The sequence below is a fragment of the Mustela nigripes genome, chromosome 17 (genome assembly GCF_022355385.1).
Source record: "Mustela nigripes isolate SB6536 chromosome 17, MUSNIG.SB6536, whole genome shotgun sequence".
Taxonomy (NCBI): Eukaryota; Metazoa; Chordata; class Mammalia; order Carnivora; family Mustelidae; genus Mustela; species Mustela nigripes.
The window spans coordinates 37,051,048-37,071,844 of record NC_081573.1 but is presented as its reverse complement, the minus strand read 5'-3'; the positions used below and the strand labels follow the sequence as shown (position 1 = coordinate 37,071,844).

The 20,797-nt window shown below is 38.2% G+C and overlaps 1 protein-coding gene across 4 annotated transcripts in view; it reads left to right on the top strand.

The window, feature by feature from the left end:
* Positions 1-20,797, top strand: part of CDH8 (cadherin 8) — a 375,260-nt gene that overhangs the window by 154,876 nt on the left and 199,587 nt on the right. For 3 of the 4 annotated variants that reach the window (XM_059381567.1, XM_059381568.1, XM_059381566.1), the window contains one exon: positions 14,985-15,104. The exons of the other annotated variant lie outside the window; for it this stretch is intronic. In XM_059381567.1, coding sequence (XP_059237550.1) covers positions 14,985-15,104 — 120 coding nt within the window. The remainder of the gene's footprint in view (positions 1-14,984; positions 15,105-20,797) is intronic. 4 annotated transcript variants of the gene reach the window in all.

The window sequence follows — 20,797 nt, the reverse complement described above, 5'->3', positions numbered from 1 at the left end:
TTAAGTCCCACATCTCTTGATTATGGGAACCCATGACAGTGACCTAAACATTTTAGTTTTGTTCTTTTCTTTTCATTTCCCTTTTTCTTCTTCTCTTTTTTCCTTTCCTTTCCTTTCTTCTTTTCTTTCTTTTTTGAAACAGTATTTCAGTATTTTCCTTTGTTTGTTTTCATTTTGTATAGCCAATTTTATCTTCTTTTTTTCTATTTTAAGGTTTGCTATTATAACTATTACCAATGATATTGTAAATGTTTTTATTTGTTTATAATTCATTTATTCATTTGTGTATTTATTTACTTTGTGTGTGTGTGTGTGTGTGTATTTATTTTTGAGTGAGAGAGCAAGCAAGGATGGAGAAGCAGAGGGAGAGGGAGAGAAAATCTTAAACAGGCTCCATGTCCACTGTGGAGCCCAACACAGAGCTTGATCTCAGGACGCTGAAATCATGACCTGCGTCAAAATCACGAGTTGGATGCCCAACCGACTGAGCCACCCAAATGCTCCTCTAAATGTTTTTTAAATAGGTATTCATTTATTCTGTCAGCATGTAGGAAAAAAAAAAAAAACACAAACAAAAAAAACTTGCTCATGTTTTGGATTCTTTCTCTAAGATAACTTGAAAGAGGTGGAATTACTAAATCAGATGTTTGACTACATCTATATATCTAATCTACATTTATGTATCTACTTACCAATTATCTATCTCCCTACTTATCTCTGTATTAATCATTTATTCCCCTTAGTATACTAACTACGGGGGTAGTTGCTATTTTAATTATGTAACAAATGTCCATATGGAAAACATCTGTAATTGAGCAGATGAATGAATTGAAAACAAACATTTATTGGGTACCTATTTATTCTTATCCTTTCTCAGGAAGCTAGAAGTCATTTAAATATAAGTTTTAGGGTCTGTGTGAAACCTAAATGAGATAATCCAATCAGGTAAATACTTGGGCCAGAAATATAGTGGTTTCTTTATATTTGATGGTAATGATCACTATCTAACTAAAAGAAAAGACGAATATTTGGAAGTAAGAAAGGGCCAATGACAACGAATGGGAAATACAGAAGTTAAAATGATGTGGAATTCTCTAGAAATTCATGGATTTTCCCCTTTATGCTTTTCTTTTGAAGGAATGTCATGATGAAGTTTGTGTTTAATGACCATCCAGATTCCTAATTATTTTCCTGGGGAATCTGGAGAGCCACTATAGGTAGCTGCACATTCTATATGAAATAATGTTTTGAAAATATTTCTCTGGAGAATTTAAAAACAAGAAAAGCTCAGATTCCACTGTTTTTAGACATATCCCAGTGTTCCTCATTTCACATATTTATACTCAAACATGTACAAAATCCTTGCTGCCACATTTTTCTTTCTGCCTAGAGAACAGCTGTAAAGATATTAATTGTGCTTCAGTTATAAATGGATTGCCAAAAGGGACAGAACGGGTTGTGTATCTCATCAGCATGCCCTGTCTGGTATAAATAATGAGACAGGAACTTGGTAAATTGGAAATTTGTGATAAAAACGAGATGTGATATTATAAAGTCCCACCAGTTCCTTCTTTGAACACATTGATTTTTAAGGCATTCTGCAGGACTGCTAAATCAATGATCGCCTGTCACAAAATGTTGGTTAAAGGGGCTCTATTACTGGGGTCAACTACAAATTAGCCCAAAGGGTAAACACAAAGGTAGTATAAATGTTAAAAAGAAAAAAAAAAGTCACAGAGATTGTAAAACACAGTTGGAAAGGCACAGCTGTAAGAAAATGTATACAGTTATTTCTCCCATTCTACCTAAAATTCTTAACTATGCTAAGTAGGAAGCACTGAAGAGTGGAAATATAACTAAATTGAATGAGGTACATTATCACTTCAGTTATTTTTGAAACAGAGTTGGGATTTTCTTTGATGTTTCTTCAAATTCTCTGTGTCTTTCAAATCTGCTGATTTTCACATTTATCTTTTGTGAGCACCTCACAAAGCTACTATTTCCCAGCACGATATCATGATTAAAATTTAAACAAGCCTAAGAAAAAATATTGATATTTCCAAATATCTTATACAAATAAATTGATGCAATTTGACTTGTTTCTTAAATAAAACCCAATTTTGGAAGAGGTCTTAATGTGATAAAAATCTGGGAATAGAATAAAAAAAAAAAATCACCTAACTTAAGGTCAGTATTCTGAAATCACAAAATACACTTGTCGTCGAGCTACCTGTCATGTGATGTCATTAGGGGAGGTTGCATTTCCATACCTCCAGTCTGCCTTACACCTTTCGCTAGGAGCCAGTCTCCTCTGCACACACACTACTTCTTGACCTAAATTATAGCCTGTGCAGTGAAGTTTCTTTCTGTGACTCTCCTCATTAGGCTGTGAGCCCTCTTCAAAGACCATGGAAGACCTGTATTTATTTTTGAAATCTCGGGGCCAAGCATGGTTTGATGGTATCCAACAACCAATAAACATCAAGAGTAAGGAAAAGGAACTAAGGAAGGAAGAATAAAGAGAGAGAAGGATACAAACCAAAAGAGAATAATACGAAAAATTAATTCGGTTTCCTCCTACTGTTTTGTTGGACTATTTAAAGGTATGGTCCATGTCGGATTCAGCATTACATCTTCAGGGCTAGAAGCATAGAAGCATAATCGGTTTTTCTCTGTCTTCCCCTCTCTCCCTCTTTGTTCCTCTTTCCATTCTCTCAGTTTGAAAAATAATCAAGATGTTGGCAGATTCTTAATCATTTTTTTGTAAACTCAATGCCTAGTCTTTCACATATTCTTTTATTTTTGCCAAGACTTTAATTAAGGCAGGTAGAATTTTCGATACATTTTTTCCCCCAGCTCTCTCCGGGCATGCATGTATCAAGTTCTCCCTACATTCTTCTAGTATTTGTGTTTCCATGCTACAGTCTGCTTATTTCATGTGACCACATTTAACTTCTTCATGTACAACTGTAGAAATCTATTTTTTTCTCACACATCTTTTAATATGACCTAGAGGAAAGAAAACAGGCTCTTAACTACCATCCAAGAGTTCCTTCATCCAGGAATGAGCTGATAGCACCAGATCTACAAAGGATATGGTTAGGAATTGACCTGGTTGACTTGATTTCAAGTCTGATGATTAATTTTCTTTAAGGTGAAGTCTTTTTGCCAAGGCTGGTTATTTGTAAGGATCATATGTGTGTGAATTTCTTACTTGTATGGTTAGGTTTCCGACCTATGGATAATCTTGACTATTGCTGTTAAGGTGTTGGAATTTCATTGTTGAGCTGTCTGGGTTTAAGGAAAGAAAAAAAGTGAGTTAGAATAGTATCTATTCACTTACTGACTCTATGCCTGAATCCATGTATTTAGCTTTGTTGAGTGCTGTTCTCCACACTTTTGAGTGTCTTGGAGTCAACAGTATCAGCATAAGTATATCTGGAGTGTAAAAATGAGTAAGGGACGGTAAAGGACACTGCGTAGAAAGCATGTAGCTCCTAGTTGCAGATAATTTAAAGTCTCACTGTCCTTGTCCCAACTGGAATATGAAAATAGGACCAGTGATAGCTTATTTATTTATTTATTTATTTGTCTAACTCTGTTAGATTGAAAGTCGATGTGTTTATAAAAAGTAAAATTTAATTTAAAATATACTACTACCAGAATATAGGTATGCCTCCCCCCTCTTTTTTAATACAGTAAAAGAAGTGATGGTTTTGGGTCAGGTAAAACTGGACCTGAATGTCCACTTCTTAAATTAAGAAATGGTGATATTGTGTCTTAATCACTCAGGGCTGATATAACAAATTATCACAGACCAGGTAAAAATTAGCGCTTATTTCTCATAGTTCTGTTGGCTGGGAAGTCCAAGATCATGGTGCCAGCAGATGCAGTATCTGGTGAGAACCTGCTTCCTAGGTTGCAAGTGGCTGCCTTCTTGCCATGTCTTCACAAAGTGGAAAACAGAGAGAGAGAGAGGTTGAGACAGAGGAGCGGGCTCTTTTGTTTCTTATGAGGACACTAATCCCATTATGAAGGGCCACCATCATGACCTGATTACTTCCCAAAAGCCCCATCTCCTAATACTATGCCACTGGGGGTTAGGATTTCTGCATATAAATTTGGGAGGAACACAAAAATGAAGTTCATAGTAGCTTGTTGGTGATTTTTTTCTCCCATAGGGATTAAAGAACTTCTCTATTTAATGGTAGTGGATCATCAAGCAAGAGTGGCTCAGGTTCAAGAAATGCTTTCTTGAGTCATTTTCTTAGAGTAGAATTTCCTTAAACACATTCTGGCAAGATAGGCAGAGAGTCCTTGTTCTTTGTGAATCATAGGGAAATCCAGAAAGATTTACTCATAAGAGAGAAAGGTCTACCAGACTTCCAGCTCCAGCAGCATGAAAGGAGAGGTTAGCTTTCCTCCACCTTCTTCCATCCTCTCCCCTCACCCATCTCTCCAACCGTGGCCACTGCTGCTGCTTTTTACTGTCAGATGATTTTGTTGATTCATGCTTGAGTTGAATCTCCTAGTCCAGTTCTTTGCCCAGAACTATGCTTGCCCTGCCCAGAATGTAGCTTTGGGGCTACTCATTCCCTCCATGATGAGCTAGACTTTGATGCCCGATTTAGAGACCTGATCTCTTAGAGATTTGCTTTCATGGTTGTGACTGCAGCCTTCCTCGATGAAGGACTGTTAAACCCAAAGAGGCTTCACTTTGTCACCCATAGAACGTTGCATCATTGCCCTTCCTCCTTTTCCCCGGTAAAAACACTTTCCACCTCTTGCCCCTCAAATGAAGTCTTCAGACCATCGGTACTTCTACAGGAAATTTTCTTGAACTCATATAAGGGTTTGATGTCATACTAACTTTTGTTTATAGCCACAGGAGTGGGCCAGTCTTTGGGAAGAAAAGAGCCTGACTTCCCTCCTCCTAAGAGGAGGAAAAATCCCTACTGTTTCTTTTCTAATAAATTTAAAATATGAAAATAAGACAAAACAATGAAAGCAACAAATCGCTCAAAATATCAGCAGATCAACCTACTCTTAATCTTTGAATGTGTCTTCCTAAAGAAAATAACCATGCATTCAATTAGTCATTTATCTATTTGACAAATATTTATATCACTTTCTGAGATGCTGGAGAGAAAAATAAAAACATTAGGCTGTGTTCTTTGCAGTTGAAGATCTAAAATTCAGAAACAGTGAAACAGATACGAAGGTGGGAAACCCTCATCACTCGTTTTAAATACAGGTTTTAACCCTTTTTGTTTGAATGGAGATCATCTTTACAGATGCTCAAAGGCTTGTTGCAAAGATTAAAAGAATAAATATTTTATACCAGGCATTGTTCTTAGTGCTTGTACCATTAGGAAATGTAGAGGTATGCCTATGCTATGAACTAAGGATGAGGCCACATTACAGAGGAATGGGTTAATTCTGGAGAGGAGGATTAGATGGGAAAGTTGAGAGAATAAGAACAAATATTGTTTTCAAGCAGCTTTCACTCTGCAAGGGAAAAATCTGTACCCACTGTACTTTATATATGAGGGAAGTAATGCCCCCAGAGAAGTCAAATGAAATATTTTTAGAGTGCAGAAGTGGTAACAATTCAGCTTGGGGACAACTAATTCTTGAACCCGAGTGTGAATGAGATAGGTAGATATGTTGGGGAGTCATAGGAATGTACTTACTTGAGTTGGGGGGAGAAAAAAAAAAACATTGGGAGAATTGGAAGCCTTTGGTGTAAAAGAATGTGTAAACCCTATTCTAACATTCTGTTTTCCTGAGATAAGCTCTGAATTTATCAACCTCTTTCATGGGGATTTCTTGATCTGCGGCCCTCCCTCTGAACTTTGACTCAGCATCAGCCTTGTTCTTAAATGTAATCTTAATATTTATGCCCCCTCCTCCCAGAAACCTTGCTTTCTCTATGTAGCTGCCCCTCCCGTGTTACTCACCACCATTCTTTCCCCACAGCACTGGATCACATCATTTGTCACTCATCCCGTCATTTTCTGGCCTCCCACTGGTCTGCCCTTCAAAAAAGCAAGAATCTTCTAACTATAAAGCCTCTTGGGTACTTAAAAGAAGGCTTGGCACTTAGTACAAGCTCAGTAAAAATATACTGTGATAACCAAGGGCCCAAATAGGCAGTAAACCCAACTGTTTTCCATTTTAACAACAGACTTCATGGATAGTGGCAAATATAGAATGACATATTTTGGGTAACTTAGTGCATATCTTTTAAAAACTATTCTTGAAACCAAAGGTCTCTAATGATTACCCAGTTAAGCCTGTTTTTGTCTAAGACTTTGCCTTCTCAATAGCTCAATTCATTTGGCCAGGTATGACATTTGATAAGAGAGTTAAGCATTTTGTCTTTCAGTTGGGGGACAGGGAAGTAACCATGTGAGGTGATGGATGTCTTGATTAATTTCATTGTAGTAACCATTTCACAATGTCTGCGGATATCAAACCATCATGTTGTGGACCAATTTAAATATGTTACAATTTTTTTGTCAGTTACATGTCAGCAAAGGTTGGGGGAGTGGAAAGGAAGGGATTGTAGTCACAACCACAGTACTGCCATTTTAAGCTTTTAACTAGAGAATTCAGCTCCTTCTACAAGAATAAAAAATGAGCAGCCACTGGAGTGGTTATAATTTTATTCTCATGCCTCTTAAACTCAAATTCATCCTTCATCAAACATACGTAAAGTAGCGTGCCATAGAGAGCCAGAGGTGCAGCTCAACACAGTGTTCCCCACCCAGGGACTACTGACCATCATCCGCAGGGAGCAGACTCAGAATATGAAATGGGCGGTATTCCCTTTCTTATATTAGGAAACCGAGTCTAATAGGTGTTGAGGAAAAAAAAATCCTTGGAGTGTAAGAGTGACATGTCATTAATGTAGAGTATGGATCTCAGTCTGATAATAAGAGGATGTGAACAACACTTCTGACATTATGAGTGTAGCATATACCTGTTTTCCACTACATCATGCCGACGACTTCTGCAAATACATTTAACAAAGGTTTGCAGTTTCCTGCAGTACAGTGAAACCATGTGAAAATGTGCTAAAATGAACTTCAAACACTCTTGGGACAGAAACTCTGACTGCTGCACTTTCTTGTGCCCTCCAAGTCTAACTTGGAGCTCAGCCCACAGTACCTACTATGCTAATAGCCTTTGTGTGAGTGAATGAATGAGTTCATGTAATAAAATACAATGAAGGAAGCCTCCACCTACCACGGTCCTGACACTTTGCAGAAGGCATCCGTGGAACCCCTGGTAGCTTAATTTTGCAAGGTCAGGATGGAAATAGCCGGCGGTCTAAAGCATAATGATACCAGTTTACTTCTTAGGTATTTATAGGATTTAATTCCATAGGTAACGGATTAGCAAAGGCTTGATCGCTGGGAATAGGCAGCTTAAGGAAAAAAATATATACTTTTTTGGGTCCCATTGTGTTATAAGAGTCATTCTGATTCTGAAAAGGTTTATTTATGCACACAGAACTATAAAACAGACAGCTTATTAGTTTTCACAACCAGACTTCCAATCGTCCTCATTATCTGTTTGCAAAAGCAGTGGGTAGGCCACCATCCTGCTCCTGTTTGTGAGAAATGCAGAATGTACTTTTCTCCCGTGCATAGTAAACATGGCTGAGATTTTACAGTTACACATTTTCATACAATATTTTTCACTTCTGTCACACGACGCATGTTACAGATGTTCACTGGAATGATGCAGGGGTGAATGGAAGACATCTGTGCGCTCGCGCATTTTCTGAAGTGTTTAATTGTTCCAGAAAGTTTCGGGCTCATTTTATAAACACAATGTTAAGTGTGTATGGATGTTTCATTAAGTTACAAAACTGTTTATACCTCTAAATGCTCCAGAATAAAATATGGAAATGGAATTTTATTTCCCCAGTTTATGTCCCGAATCGTAGAGCCAGAGAAATGACAGGATGCATTTCCGTGTTGTCCGTCCGCCTGACTGCAGTTAAGAATCTGTCCCTGTTCCCGTAATAAATTCAATTTGGAGCATGTAGAATTTGGCAGCAACATTTTACTACAGACTGAGAGCTGGCACATGAGAAGAACACCCAGTGAGCAATGGTTAGGCCTTTGCAAAAGATGATGGAGGGGAAAGAGATTGTTTAGGATTTCATTGTGTGGTATATGTCTTAAAGACTGATTTGTGAAATGAAATGGCAAACCCAGGCTGCCTTTGCCTCCTGCTAATTGGCTTCTATAAATTGCAGGATTGGGCACCAAAAAAGAGAAGGTTTTCATCTTCTGTTGTCACCCTCCCCATAGCTTCCCTAGTTAACCAATAGTTGTTCAGAGCAGCAGTTCTTAGAAGGAAGTAAAATCCTGTCTTCCTGCTTACAGATGGTATATCTCACTGTTTCCCTCAGAAGTTGGTTGAGAAAGAATTCTCCATATATAGGGTTAAAAAACGCAAGCCATACATTCTACTGATCCACGGTTAACCCTCCTCAACCTCCAAAGATCCCCAAAGGCATCCCTTCGAGGTTTGGATACTTGACCTGTGTCTTCTATAACGAAACAGCAAAGCTGAACAACGAAAATACTGGTAGGAGTTAGGACATCTTTGCACTGGGAGGATTTGCCTGGGGCCCTTCAGGAGAGAGTAGGGTGGATGGTCCGTTGGGGAGATGTCAGGAAAACTACACTGGCTGCCTGCAATTATTCAGAGCTTTTCTGTAAGCATGTCAGGTCTGTGTTCTGTTGTTACTTGAGGGTGGGTGGGGGTTGAGGGACAACAAAACAAAACAAAACAAAAAACCCTCTAGAAGTTGCATGCCAGTCATGTACAGAGGCATCCCAGAACATGTTTCCATAAAAGTAAAAAATAATGGATTTGGCATAACACACTTAAAACATCCAGGGCCAGATGCTTCAGCTTCTAGTAAGCGATAATTTAAACGTCAACAAGTTATGCGGGCCTTAAGAAATTATTGCTCGGCTAGTCAACAACCAAAAAAGGTTGTCATGGCAACACCTGTGTCCCCACTACCTCTTGCGTTGCCTAGGACTTGGGAGAATGAGCCAAGAAGATGAGGGAAGGTGGGCTGAGGGTTTAGTTTTATTAAAATAACGAATGCATGCTGCATCATTGCTGTGACCTGTTAGGCCTCTGATCTTTGGAATGTGTGAATGTTTAAGACATTTGGGGATGATAATGCCAGATACTCTGTCCACGGATGGTACACACTGAACTTGGATCAGGGTAGCCAGAAGGTCAAATCAAAAGTTGGAAGATGGTAGCAAGAGGCCAAGAACATAGGCCTTTGAATTTCAGTGATTGCAAAGGTTCTGCTGCTTTATATTCCCACCTGCTAACAGAATGCTTATTCTCTGAGAATGTATTGCAAATGACTCTTTGCAAATGGGGTTTGTGTTCTTCTCATCATAAGAGTTTTAGTTTTTCCAGTGTGCACATTTTCACGCTGCACCAAACCTTTGTTTTCCTGCTCAGGGTGTCAGCACCAGCATTTTTCTTTCTGAATAATGTGCAGAATTGGTGTGCTGACTTGCTCATAAAAAAGTATAGTCTAGCTAACAGAGCTGCACTACCTAAACCCAACATCTTATTTTCCCGAAGGCCTTTCATCTTAGTTTGTCAGCAAACTGGAACCTCTAACCTGACAGTGTAAAATTTTTGATGGTTAATATTGCTTGTAGTGTTTGCTGTCATTATAGGGGGAAGATGTGTGGGTCCTGCTGCTAATGGGAGGGAACCTACAGGTGTGGCAGGAGGCAAATGATACCACAAGCCCTCTGTTAATTAAAATCCAAGCACACACTGGCGAATCTCACTTAACCAAGAAACTAAATGCAGAATAATGGGCTGATTAAAAGCAGAATTCACCTTGGAATTGACGTATTCCTACTTGAATTGATACTAGCAGGATGCATTGTGGTGACAGGGATCATTTTTGTTGACAACAGCTGGAAATACAACAGCTATATTATTATAATTAGGATCAGCATCAAGTTGGATCATAATAGGAGCTTTCTTAGAGAAATGGCACAGTGTCAAATTTATAGTCACTAGCTAAATGAGTCTCTTGTATCCTCGACAAAGGGACAAAAACAGTTCCAAATGAAAACACAAACAGAATCCTGTTGTTATATTTCCTGGGTATTAGGCAGGGCCCTATTTATCACACACCAACACTTGCCGCTTTGAAGAAACATTATCCTGCAAGGTTTACACTTTTCAATTTGCCTCTGTGGTCTGCGTTCTGCATGCATTTCCATGGAGAAGCCTACACCACAGCTTGACTAGAAATCTTTTCTGCTGCAAGATTAACCTCAAAGTATCCATTTTTCCCCCCTCTGGGTAATCACTTGACAAATGCATGCACAAACCCTCTGCACACATCTATTCCAGGGTACAGGTGCATCAACAGCCTTGAATCACTATTAGGAGAAATATTGTCCTTGACGGGAAGTAGTACTGCCTTTTCATTTCCAGACATCTCGAGTTGAAGGATGCGGATTTCCCGGGAAGCCAAGCATCAGGCAGAAAGATCATGGATGAGGTTGTGGGTAAAAGCTTACCTTCGCTGTGCTGCATTGCCTGGCAGAGTAGTTCATCTTGGCAGCAGTGCGGGATTTGCATGGGCCGAGAGACATGGCATTCATTAGAATGACACCTACCCAAATAACATCGAGGAACTTGTGCTGGTGACTTGCCCAGTGCCTGGCCTTGTGCTTGCTACATCAAAGCCCATTTTATTTTTGAGCCCACAGCAAATTTATACCACAGAGGAAACTGACAGGAGATGAGATTCTGTGTGTGTGTGTGTGTGTGTGTGTGTATTTTCTAATACACATAATGTGCATATAAATACAGGGATAGTAAGCTCCCAGAAGTATCAAATGTCAATGACTCTTCATTAATTTTTCTATAACTTACTATATTTCATTATGTCAACAAGCCTAGGAGTTAGCAGTTACTATCACTTTCCTTTTTACAGGTTAGAAAACCAAAGCTTAGAAAAGTATTGTTACTTTGGCCAAGGACATAGGACTCATAGAAGTTGAAGATGGATATAAAACAAGTGCCCTAGGGTTGCCTGGGTAGCTCAGTCAGTCGAGTGTCTGACTCTTAATTTCAGCCTGGGTCGGCTCAGGTTGTGATCAAGGTTCTGGGTAGAATTGGGCCCCACATTGGGTTCTGTGCTCTGTGCAGTATCTTCTTGTCCCTCTCACTCTGCTGCCCTGCCACAATAAATAAATAAATAAAATTTAAAAAATAATAATACAAGTGTCCTGGTTAAAGACAATATGACTCCAAACATATCTTCTTAGTCATTTGTCTCTACTTAATATTATCTCATTTGATTCTTACACAGAACTTGGAGATGTGCGAAATAAAAAATGATTGTCTTTGTATGTGTTAAAAAAAAAAAAAGAAAAGAAAAAAAGAAAAAAGCTGAATCACAGAGCCTGGAAATGATGGAAACCTGGCCCATGACTCCTGCCTCACTTTTGTGATGTTGTAGGACAATAATATCAAGTTACAGTAATCGGTGACCATAGGATCATCATCAGTCTTGTAAGCTTCCTAGGATATATCCCCAACTTCCATTTAAGGCAAAGTAATCCCCATGGGCGTTTATACAATTTGAATAGTTGAAAGAAAAAATGCTTCATATATAAACAAATCTGACGAACTCTTCAAAGTAATTAATGTTTCTGGGGGTGGGAAGAGTGAAGTGAAAAGTTAACACTGTCCAGGATCTGCTATGGTTGTTCTGAACTTTGGCTTTGACTAAGAGTTGCCTGAGAAGATTTTTAAAAATACTCCCATCCCTGTCTTGCCACCCTGTAGGTTGGACAGATTCCCCGAAGATACGGATATTCATCAACCTAGATTCTAAAACGTAGGCAGAGTTGATGTCATAGGCTTCAGACGTGGTCATTTGTGTGCTAAACCTCTGCGTATGTTGTTTGGTTTAACCCTCACAATAATTCGGATATGTATTGTAGATTGGAAGTTGGAGGCTAAGGCAGGTTAAATGATCAGCCCAGAGAGATGGGTAATTAATTGTTTCAGCGTAGGTTGGAAGCATTCCATCTGCAAAACGGTGACCCACGCGTTCCTCTGCCCAATCATACCCACGGCGCACATATACGCAGTGATTCTGTCATTCAGAAATCTGTTTGATTTTTTTTATTTTGTCTCTGTGAAGTCATTTCTCAGTTTAAGTTACCCACTAGCAGATAATTTTTGTGATGATAGGAATCTCCATTTGTTCACCTCTTTGTCTCCAGGGCTTAGGTAGGGAGTGACTAGAACAGAATACTCACCCTCATTACCTTAACATCACACTTGACTTTATTTTTTTGATAATGTGTTATCTCGTTATGGGGGGAAGATGTTTCTCCTAAAAAAACGTTAAACATGCAAATCAGCTCAATCGAGCAAAACAGATGTGTCGTGCTCATCTCCATGGAAGAGTTCACCCTTTCTCACCAGTCTCTGAACTATGAGCTCTCAGAAACTCCTGAGTCGTTTTCTTACTCTTCATTCTTTTTTTCTTTAACTTTTATCTTTTTCAGAAAAATTGCAGAGAGTTATGTATACCCCTCACCCAGTTTACTGGCTTTTGAACATCTTATGGAACCTAAGTGCCAGGATGAAAACAAGAAAATGAGCATCGAGATCCATATTTATTGTTAAGGTTTTATCACCCCCTCACTGGACTACTGCTGTAACGTCTTAATCTGATCTAACCTTCAGTGTCTCTGGCTCCACTTAAATCTGGGGGCACTGATAGAGGAGAGCCCACAGCATGGGTTTGGGTCTCTAACTGAAATATCATCTCTGTTTCCTGCAGGTTAAGCCAACACTCCCCATCTTGGGATTCAAATGACTCCTGCATTTTGTGCTCCAAAGTTAGCTTGATGATTGATTTTTCCAGTCATTATCTCCTCTTAAAATTTACTTATTTCCTTTTCTTCCTCTTACTTGGAAGGTTTTCCTTCAATTCTTCTCATTCCCACATGATATTCAAATAACTCCAAATATTGTACTTTCCTGTGTGCATCTCTACCAGCTAGCTGATGAGTTATTTGTAAGAGTGAGTCTTTTTTTTTTTCTTTGACATTGTTCCCAGTGTCTGATGGAATGTGGAATGTATTATACAACTGACATTAGATGCTCTTTCTTTCTTTCTTTCTTTCTTTTCTAACTGTAGATTTTGTAGAACCTCTGAATCATCCTTCTGAGTAGAAATTTCCAATTTTACAAAACTATCCGCTGCTCAACCAACATTATTACTACATTTTCCTGTATAGTGACCATAATTCAAACCCTTGAAAGTATTTTGATTGGCACGATCTTGCAAAAGCTCTATCCTACTTCAGTAGACAAGGAGGTCTGTGGCTCAGACCCACCCCTACCTCCATGCCCTTTGGGTTGAAAAACACTCTTCCCCTGTGCTGCTTGAGAGTGCTGATTGTTGGCATCTCAGGGCTGACGATCACCCAGCCGAGGAGAGCTGCCTGGCCCAAGGCCAAGGCTCTATTCTTAGAGGGGTTCCTACATCCAGTAACTGGTCAGTACTCGATCTAAAGGTCTGGCACCATTTCCTTGGTGACCATCCCATTGGTAGGTTGTGCAGTGGAGTCTGCGACTGCAAAATGCATCACAGCCCACAGATCCTTCTGCCCAATATGGACCTGTTCGCCCCCCACAGATATCATTTAAAGAGAACTCCCCAATAAAAATTCTGTAAGAAATCTATGTCAGAGTCTACTTGTTAGGGAACTCATCTCTGACACTATTTGTCATTCAGTCATCAGATTATTCACGTGCCCATTCACTCAGTTATTAATATGTTTGATAATTATTATGTATCTGACACTTACTGGATGAGGGACACTGCCTCTGCCCTCACAGACCTTGAAGCCCGTTACTGCACCAGACATCTCCAGTTTCTCCCAGTTTCAGCATGTCCCAGAATTTCACACAGTCTCTCAGATTACTTTGCCTTTACTTATGCTTGACTTATTGCTTGCAATTCCTTCCCTGCCCTTTCTCCTGGTTAAACTCTACCTGACTTTAATAATGTAACTCAAATGCAGTGTCTCTCAGGAAGTGGTCCCTGACCCCACCCTGTCTGTGGAGTAAATGAGAGATCCAAACATGGCGCTATGGCATTCAGCTGATTTCTGTATGCGTGCGTGTCTGTCCCCTCCTCTAACCTTCCACCACCAAATGGTACACTCCCCAAATGTAGATTTTATCTTTGTATATATACTTCACATTAGGCGAGCTACATGTAGACAATGGCTGAATGGATGAGTGAATAACAAATGGAAAATGAATCTGAAAATAAAGGTTTGACTCTGTTATCCATAAGGCCTAATTTCCTAAACATGCAGATTAATTGGTGGTTCCAATCACAATTTATATTCTGAGGAATTAGATGAAATGGATAAAATATTCCTCTGATAATTTTGTGCAGTTTTTTTCAGCAGCCATTTTTTTTTTTCAGGTATATTGTAGTTGTATTTCAGCAAAACTTAAATGCTACATATTGTATCATATTATTAACCTGGTGTTTCTTGTTTCTTTGATATGTTTCCTTTTCATATTCTCCAAGCCCACACGAGTCTGAAAGGTATCTTTAAAATGAAAACTACAAAGGATTCTTGAGTAATATAGATTCTAAAAGGGTTATCTTTATATAGTACTCCAACCTGGCAGTACTCTTCTTTTTAAAGACTTGGATATTTTTGAAGTTATGACAGGGTAGTTTATCTCCACATTTTTTTTTTCTTTATTCCCACACATGGATTTCTGTATGATATGCTTGGCAAAATTTAGCTCTTGGAAAAGAATAATGTGTTAATTATTATCTTTTTCTCTCCCTCTTCTTTCTTTTCTTTTCTCTTTCTTTCTCTCTCTCTATCTCTCTCTCTCTTTTTTAGGTACGTCTGTCACTAATGTAACAGCTACTGATGCTGATGACCCAGTTTATGGAAACAGTGCAAAGTTGGTTTATAGTATCTTGGAAGGGCAGCCTTATTTTTCCATTGAGCCTGAGACAGGTTTGTGGCCTAAATTTTGAATTCTATTTACCATGTTATTGCTTCAGGGAAACACTTTTCTTGGGATTTGGATTATGAAATGTTATGGTTAAGTACTTCACTGCCTGTATCAATAATATTTGAATGTGTTATTTCTGTGCAGTGTGTGGTACATGGCAAGCCCAACAATCATTTTGATACCGATTACAACAAATCGAAGACCCTTTGTAGAATATCACCTGTTTAACAGATGGCCTGGCACCATTTTTCATCCTGGGGCAGAGCAGCGGGGAAGGCACTTATACATCAGGCACACTGAAATCCGGATTTAAGAATATAGTCAGTTGCTTATTGGCTGTGTGATGCTTGGCAAGTGACATTTATAAATCTTTTTAAGTGTCAACTCCCCTATTTATAAACTGGGTATGGTATCTACTTGCTAGAATTATGATGAAGATTAATCAAGTAATAAACATCAACCATATATAGTCTATGACATGTGGTAATCTTTTAATGGATGGATACCACTAGATTTGCTATTAGATTCCTTACTCATAAATCAGGATCCTGGGATGCCTGGGTGGCTCAGTTGGTTAAGTGGCTGCCTTTGGTTCAGGTCATGATCCCGGCGTCCTGGGATCGAGTCCCACATCGGGCTCCTTGCTTGGCGGAAAGCCTGCTTCTCCCTCTGCCTCTGCCTACCACTCTGTCTGCCTGTGCTGGCATGCTCTCTCTCTCTCTCTCTCTCTGACAAATAAATAAAAAAAATTCAATAAATAAATAAATAAATAAATCAGGATCCTGATGTCTACCCACTAGAGTTCTTTATGGAGATCGTAGTAATAGTAGTAATAGTAGTAGTAGTATTGCCAGTATTAAACCCAGTCAATATCCTGAATCTGGTGGTATAGACTTTAGAAATCATTAAGTTATTTAAAGGAAAAAAAACAAAAACTTTTTTTTTAACTGACGAGGAAGATAATTTCATAAAATTATAGTTTTTGCAAGTTTTCTTCTTATTGTTTAACAATGTATTAAAAGAGTAAGGCCACTTTCCCAGACTTTCTATAATCCTGTGGGATTTTTGGTGGTACATATTGAAAAATACGAATTTTTATTTTGTATCTCTGGTTTAGTCTGCAGATTTCCAAATTGAAAAATTCAGTAAACAGCTGCATATACATATAAGTTCTTCAATTTATGAGTTTTCAGTATTATTGAGATAAATTTCCATGTCTTACCATTAAGTCAATTATTAATTAAATTAAAAATTTAAAGCCTCTCTTTGCTTTTTTAATTCAAAGAGTAAAATCCTCATGCATTTAAAAGTGAGAAAAAGTACGTTTATATATAAATAGGTCATGGCTTGAAATTGAATTTAGATTTAGAAACAGGAAAGAACACTTCTAAAGCACATTAATTAGGGGCATAATTACATATTCTTCCTCAGTGAAGAAGGAAGTCTGTCATAAACTTCATCTCCTTTGGGTCCCTTGATGACCCTAGGGGAAGTGACAGAGAAGATAGTCAGCTAAGAGAGAGAGACAGAGAGAGACAGAGAGAAGTCTGGACATGTCCTCTTGGCTAACGTCACAGTGACCGAATTGGGAACAGACATGGGACTCATATCTTGGTCCTTAATTTCAAAGTTGTCTTTGAACCTCACTCTCCCTAGGTAATAACTATGGTATAAGGGCTTATGTAAAACAGAAATTGTTGATTGCTTAAGTGGAGTTAAATCATTTTCTTCTTTGCCTATTTCTTCACTTGGATCTTTTTGTTCACCAGGCCCAGTGTAATCCAGCAAAAATTAATTCAGCATTCACTGTGTTCTAGGCATTGAATTAAATATAAGGAGAAAAATTCACAAAGGCTAATGTCAGCCTGCGAATATCTCAAAATCCATTTTAGAAGACAGGCTTTTGCTTTCAACATAGGCACAAGGAAGCATGGTGATACCATTTAAATAATTGATATATCAAAAATAAATTGCTTTGAGGTATAGATAATAAAAACCCCCTACTACGTCAGAGAATTTGGGTACTTGAAAATATCTCATTGACATGTACGTCAATATATGTTTCATTGATATATATTGCCATTTGCTTAATCAAATGTCAGCCACATTTAATATTTGCATTTTTACCCAGCATCATGAGTATCTGTCTCAACATACATTTATTTGAGCTTTATCATTTCTAATATGAAAGATACAAAATTATATGGTTTATATTTTAGGAGGTGAATTCTGATATTATTGTGGGAAATGTAATAGGGAGAAATGATATGATGCTTGAAGAATATATGTAGTAATTGTTTAAATATTGGTTGAGTGAAGTTGTGATTTTTAGTTAAAGCAGATACAGTGCAAGGAAATAGAGGTTAAAAAATCAAAAATCAGCCTAAGTTCTTTTTTTGTAACATAAATATGGACAATTGAATTATAAATATTTTTGTGTAAATGACTTCATAATTATACTTGTGTGTGTTCAAATGGAAGCAGTGTAAGTTGTTCCTAAAGAATCTAAATTTTACTCTGTGAGGACTTTTTTTCTCTCTCTCTTTTTAAAGATTTTATTTATTTATTTGAGAGAGACAGTGAGAGAGAGAGAGCATGAGAGGGGAAAGGATCAAAAGAAGTAGCAGACTCCTCACTGAGTGGGAAGCCTGATGTAGGGCTTGATCCGAGGGTTCTGGGATCATGACCTGACCTGAAGGCATATGCTTCACTGATTGAGCCACCCAGGAACCTCAACTTTTTCTTTTAAAAAAAAATTTTTTTTGAGACCAGTATGATTGTGTGTGTGTGTGTGTGTGTGTGTGTGTGTGTGTGTGTGGTAGAGAAGGGCATAAGTGTTATGCAGAAAGACATTAAGAACAGTTAAAAAATTTTTTATATTGAAAAATATAGAAAAAAATGCAAAGATCAGGGAGCATTTTTTTTTTTTTTTTATTTTGTAAGCAAATGGAAAATAAATACACTTTCTGGTGACCAAAAGATGTGTATCCATTACCGTGTCCTCTGAAAGACATTGAGACAGAGTTAGGAGAGCGAGTGGCTTAGCAGGTAAGAACTATAAAAGATAAAAGAAGCACTGTCTTAGTTCTGGCTGCTATAACAAAATACCTTAAACTGGGTGGCTTATAAGAAACAGAAATTTGTTTCTCACAGCTCTTGAGGCTGGAAGTCTGAGTTCAGGGTGTCTGCATGTTAGAATTCCAGTGAGTGCCGGCTTCTAGACTGTAGAGGGCTGACTCTCTATATCCATGTGGGAAGAGAGTGGGCTAGCTTGCTGGCTTCGTTGAATATGAGCACTAATACTATTTTTGAGGGATTTACTCTCACAATCACAGTGTCTGTTAAAGCCACTGTCCCCAATTACCATCACATTGGGAATTATATTTCAACCTGTGAATTATGAGAGGGACATAAATAACCACTCCATAAGGGGCATGCAACAGAATCAGGTGGGGAAACCCATCTCACTGTGATGCAGACCTGATAGCCAAGCAAGTTAAGGGGAAAGGAAGCTGGATAAGGCAATGCGTATTAACAGCACCTTGACCAAACCCTTGGGTATTCCTGGAGCAAAGGTTTCTCTTAGAAGATGTCCCATATGTTATGTACATGGCCAGGTTTGAATACAGTCTTAATCACTCTTTGTCTCTGATGTGCCTGGGAAGAGTAGTCCTCAGCTCAAATACTAAAACTAATCCTAAAGATGATTCAGCTGGAAGATGTCAGCTAACTGCACTCTTCGGCAAATTCTTTGAGACCCCAAGCACAGTGGGTCTCTGTGGCTGTTGCAACATGTGGCAAACACAAAAGAGTAAGTAAATTTTTGTCCTAGCAAGTCAGTGAATGTGAGGTTTCAAACAGTAATATGCAAGATTAGTAGGTGTTTGGTAAATTATTTAGTCAAAATCCAATAGTGAGAGTATTAAGGAGTGCACTTATTTATTTTTTAAAAAAGATTTTATTTATTTATTTGACACAGAGAGAGCGAGGGGGAGAGAGAGAGAGAGCAAGCGCAAGTTGGTGGTGGGGGGGATAGCAGGCAAAGGAGAAGAAGGCTCCCCACTGAGCAGCTTTTAATCAAGTCTCTCTTGTCAGTTTGATCATCAATGTTGCCTTGGCCATTGTATCTAAAAAGTCATTGCCAAATGCAAGGTCATAGAGGCTTTCTCCTATGTTCTAGGAATTTTATTGTCCTGTGTCTAAGAAGATTTAGGTCTGTGATCCATTTTGAGTTAGTATTTATGAAGGATTTAATGCCCATATTTAAGTTCTGTTTTGTTCTGTTTTGGTTTTGCATGTGGATACCCAGCATCATTTGTTGAAAGGATCATCGTTGCTGTACTGTTTTGCCTTTGCTCCTCTGTCAAAGGTCAGTTGACCTTATTCATGTGATCCCATTCTGGGTTTTCTGTTCAGTTTCATTGATCTTTTTTTCTGTCCTTTCACAAGGATCCCATTGTCTTGATTACTGTAGCTCTGCGGTAAGTCTTGAAGTCAGGAAGCATTTTGTCTTTCTAAGTTTTTCTCCCTCAGTATTGTGTTGGCTATTCTAGATCTTTTACCTCTCCATACAAACTTTGGACTCCGTTTGTTGATATTCATAAAATAATTTGCTGATATTTTGATTGGGATTGCATTGTGTCTATAGATCAAGCTAAGAAGAACTGACATCCAAATGTCATTGAGTCTTCCTATCCATGAACATAAACTCTCTCTCCATTTATTTATTTATTCTTTATTTCATTCATCAGAAGTTTGCTGTTTGTCTCATATAAATCTTGTATATACTTGTTAGATTTAAATTTAAGTATTTCAGTTTGGGGAGGTACTAATATAAAAGGTATAGGGTTTTTAATTTCAAATATATCATTGTTACATAGGAAAGCATTGCCTTTTGTATGCTGCAGCCTTGCTGTATTTGCTTATGAATTCCAGAAGGTTTTGTTGTTGTTATTTATGTCAGTTATTTTGGATCTCCTGCATAGATGATCATGCCATCTGTGAACAAAGAGTTTTATATCTCCCCCCCCCCCCAATCTATATACCTTTTATTTCCTTTCCTTGTCTTATTATGTTAGTAGGGACTTTGACAATGATATTGAAAAGAAGTGGGGAGAAGATACATTCTTGTCTTGGACCTGATCTTAATAAGAAAGCTTTAAGCTTATCATCTTTATGTATGATATTTTTAGGGTTTTTATGCATAGTCTTGATGGAATTGAGAAAGTTCTCTTCTCTTTCTACATTTTTAAAGATTTGTTTATTTATTTTAGAGGGAGAGGGAGAGAAGGAGTGTGTCCCAAGGAGACTCTGTGCCAAGTGCAGGGCCTGGCATGAGGTTAGATCTCATGACTCTGAGATCATGACCTGAGCTGAAGCCAAGGGTCTGGTGCCTAACTGATTACACCACCCAGACACCCTTCTTCTGTTTCTGTTTTCTTAAGAGTTTTAAATCATGAATAGGTGTTGGATATTGTTAACTGCTGTTTCTTTGTCTGTTGATATGATCACCTGATTTCTCTTTTTTAATGTGTCAATGAGATGAATTTCATTAATTCATTTTTGCCTGTTGAACCAACTTGGCATATCTGGGATAAATCTCACTTAGTCATGACATCTAACTCCTCTACTTTTTTGGGATTCAGCTTGCTGATATCATATTGAAGGTTCTGCATCTGTGTTCTTTAGAGATAGA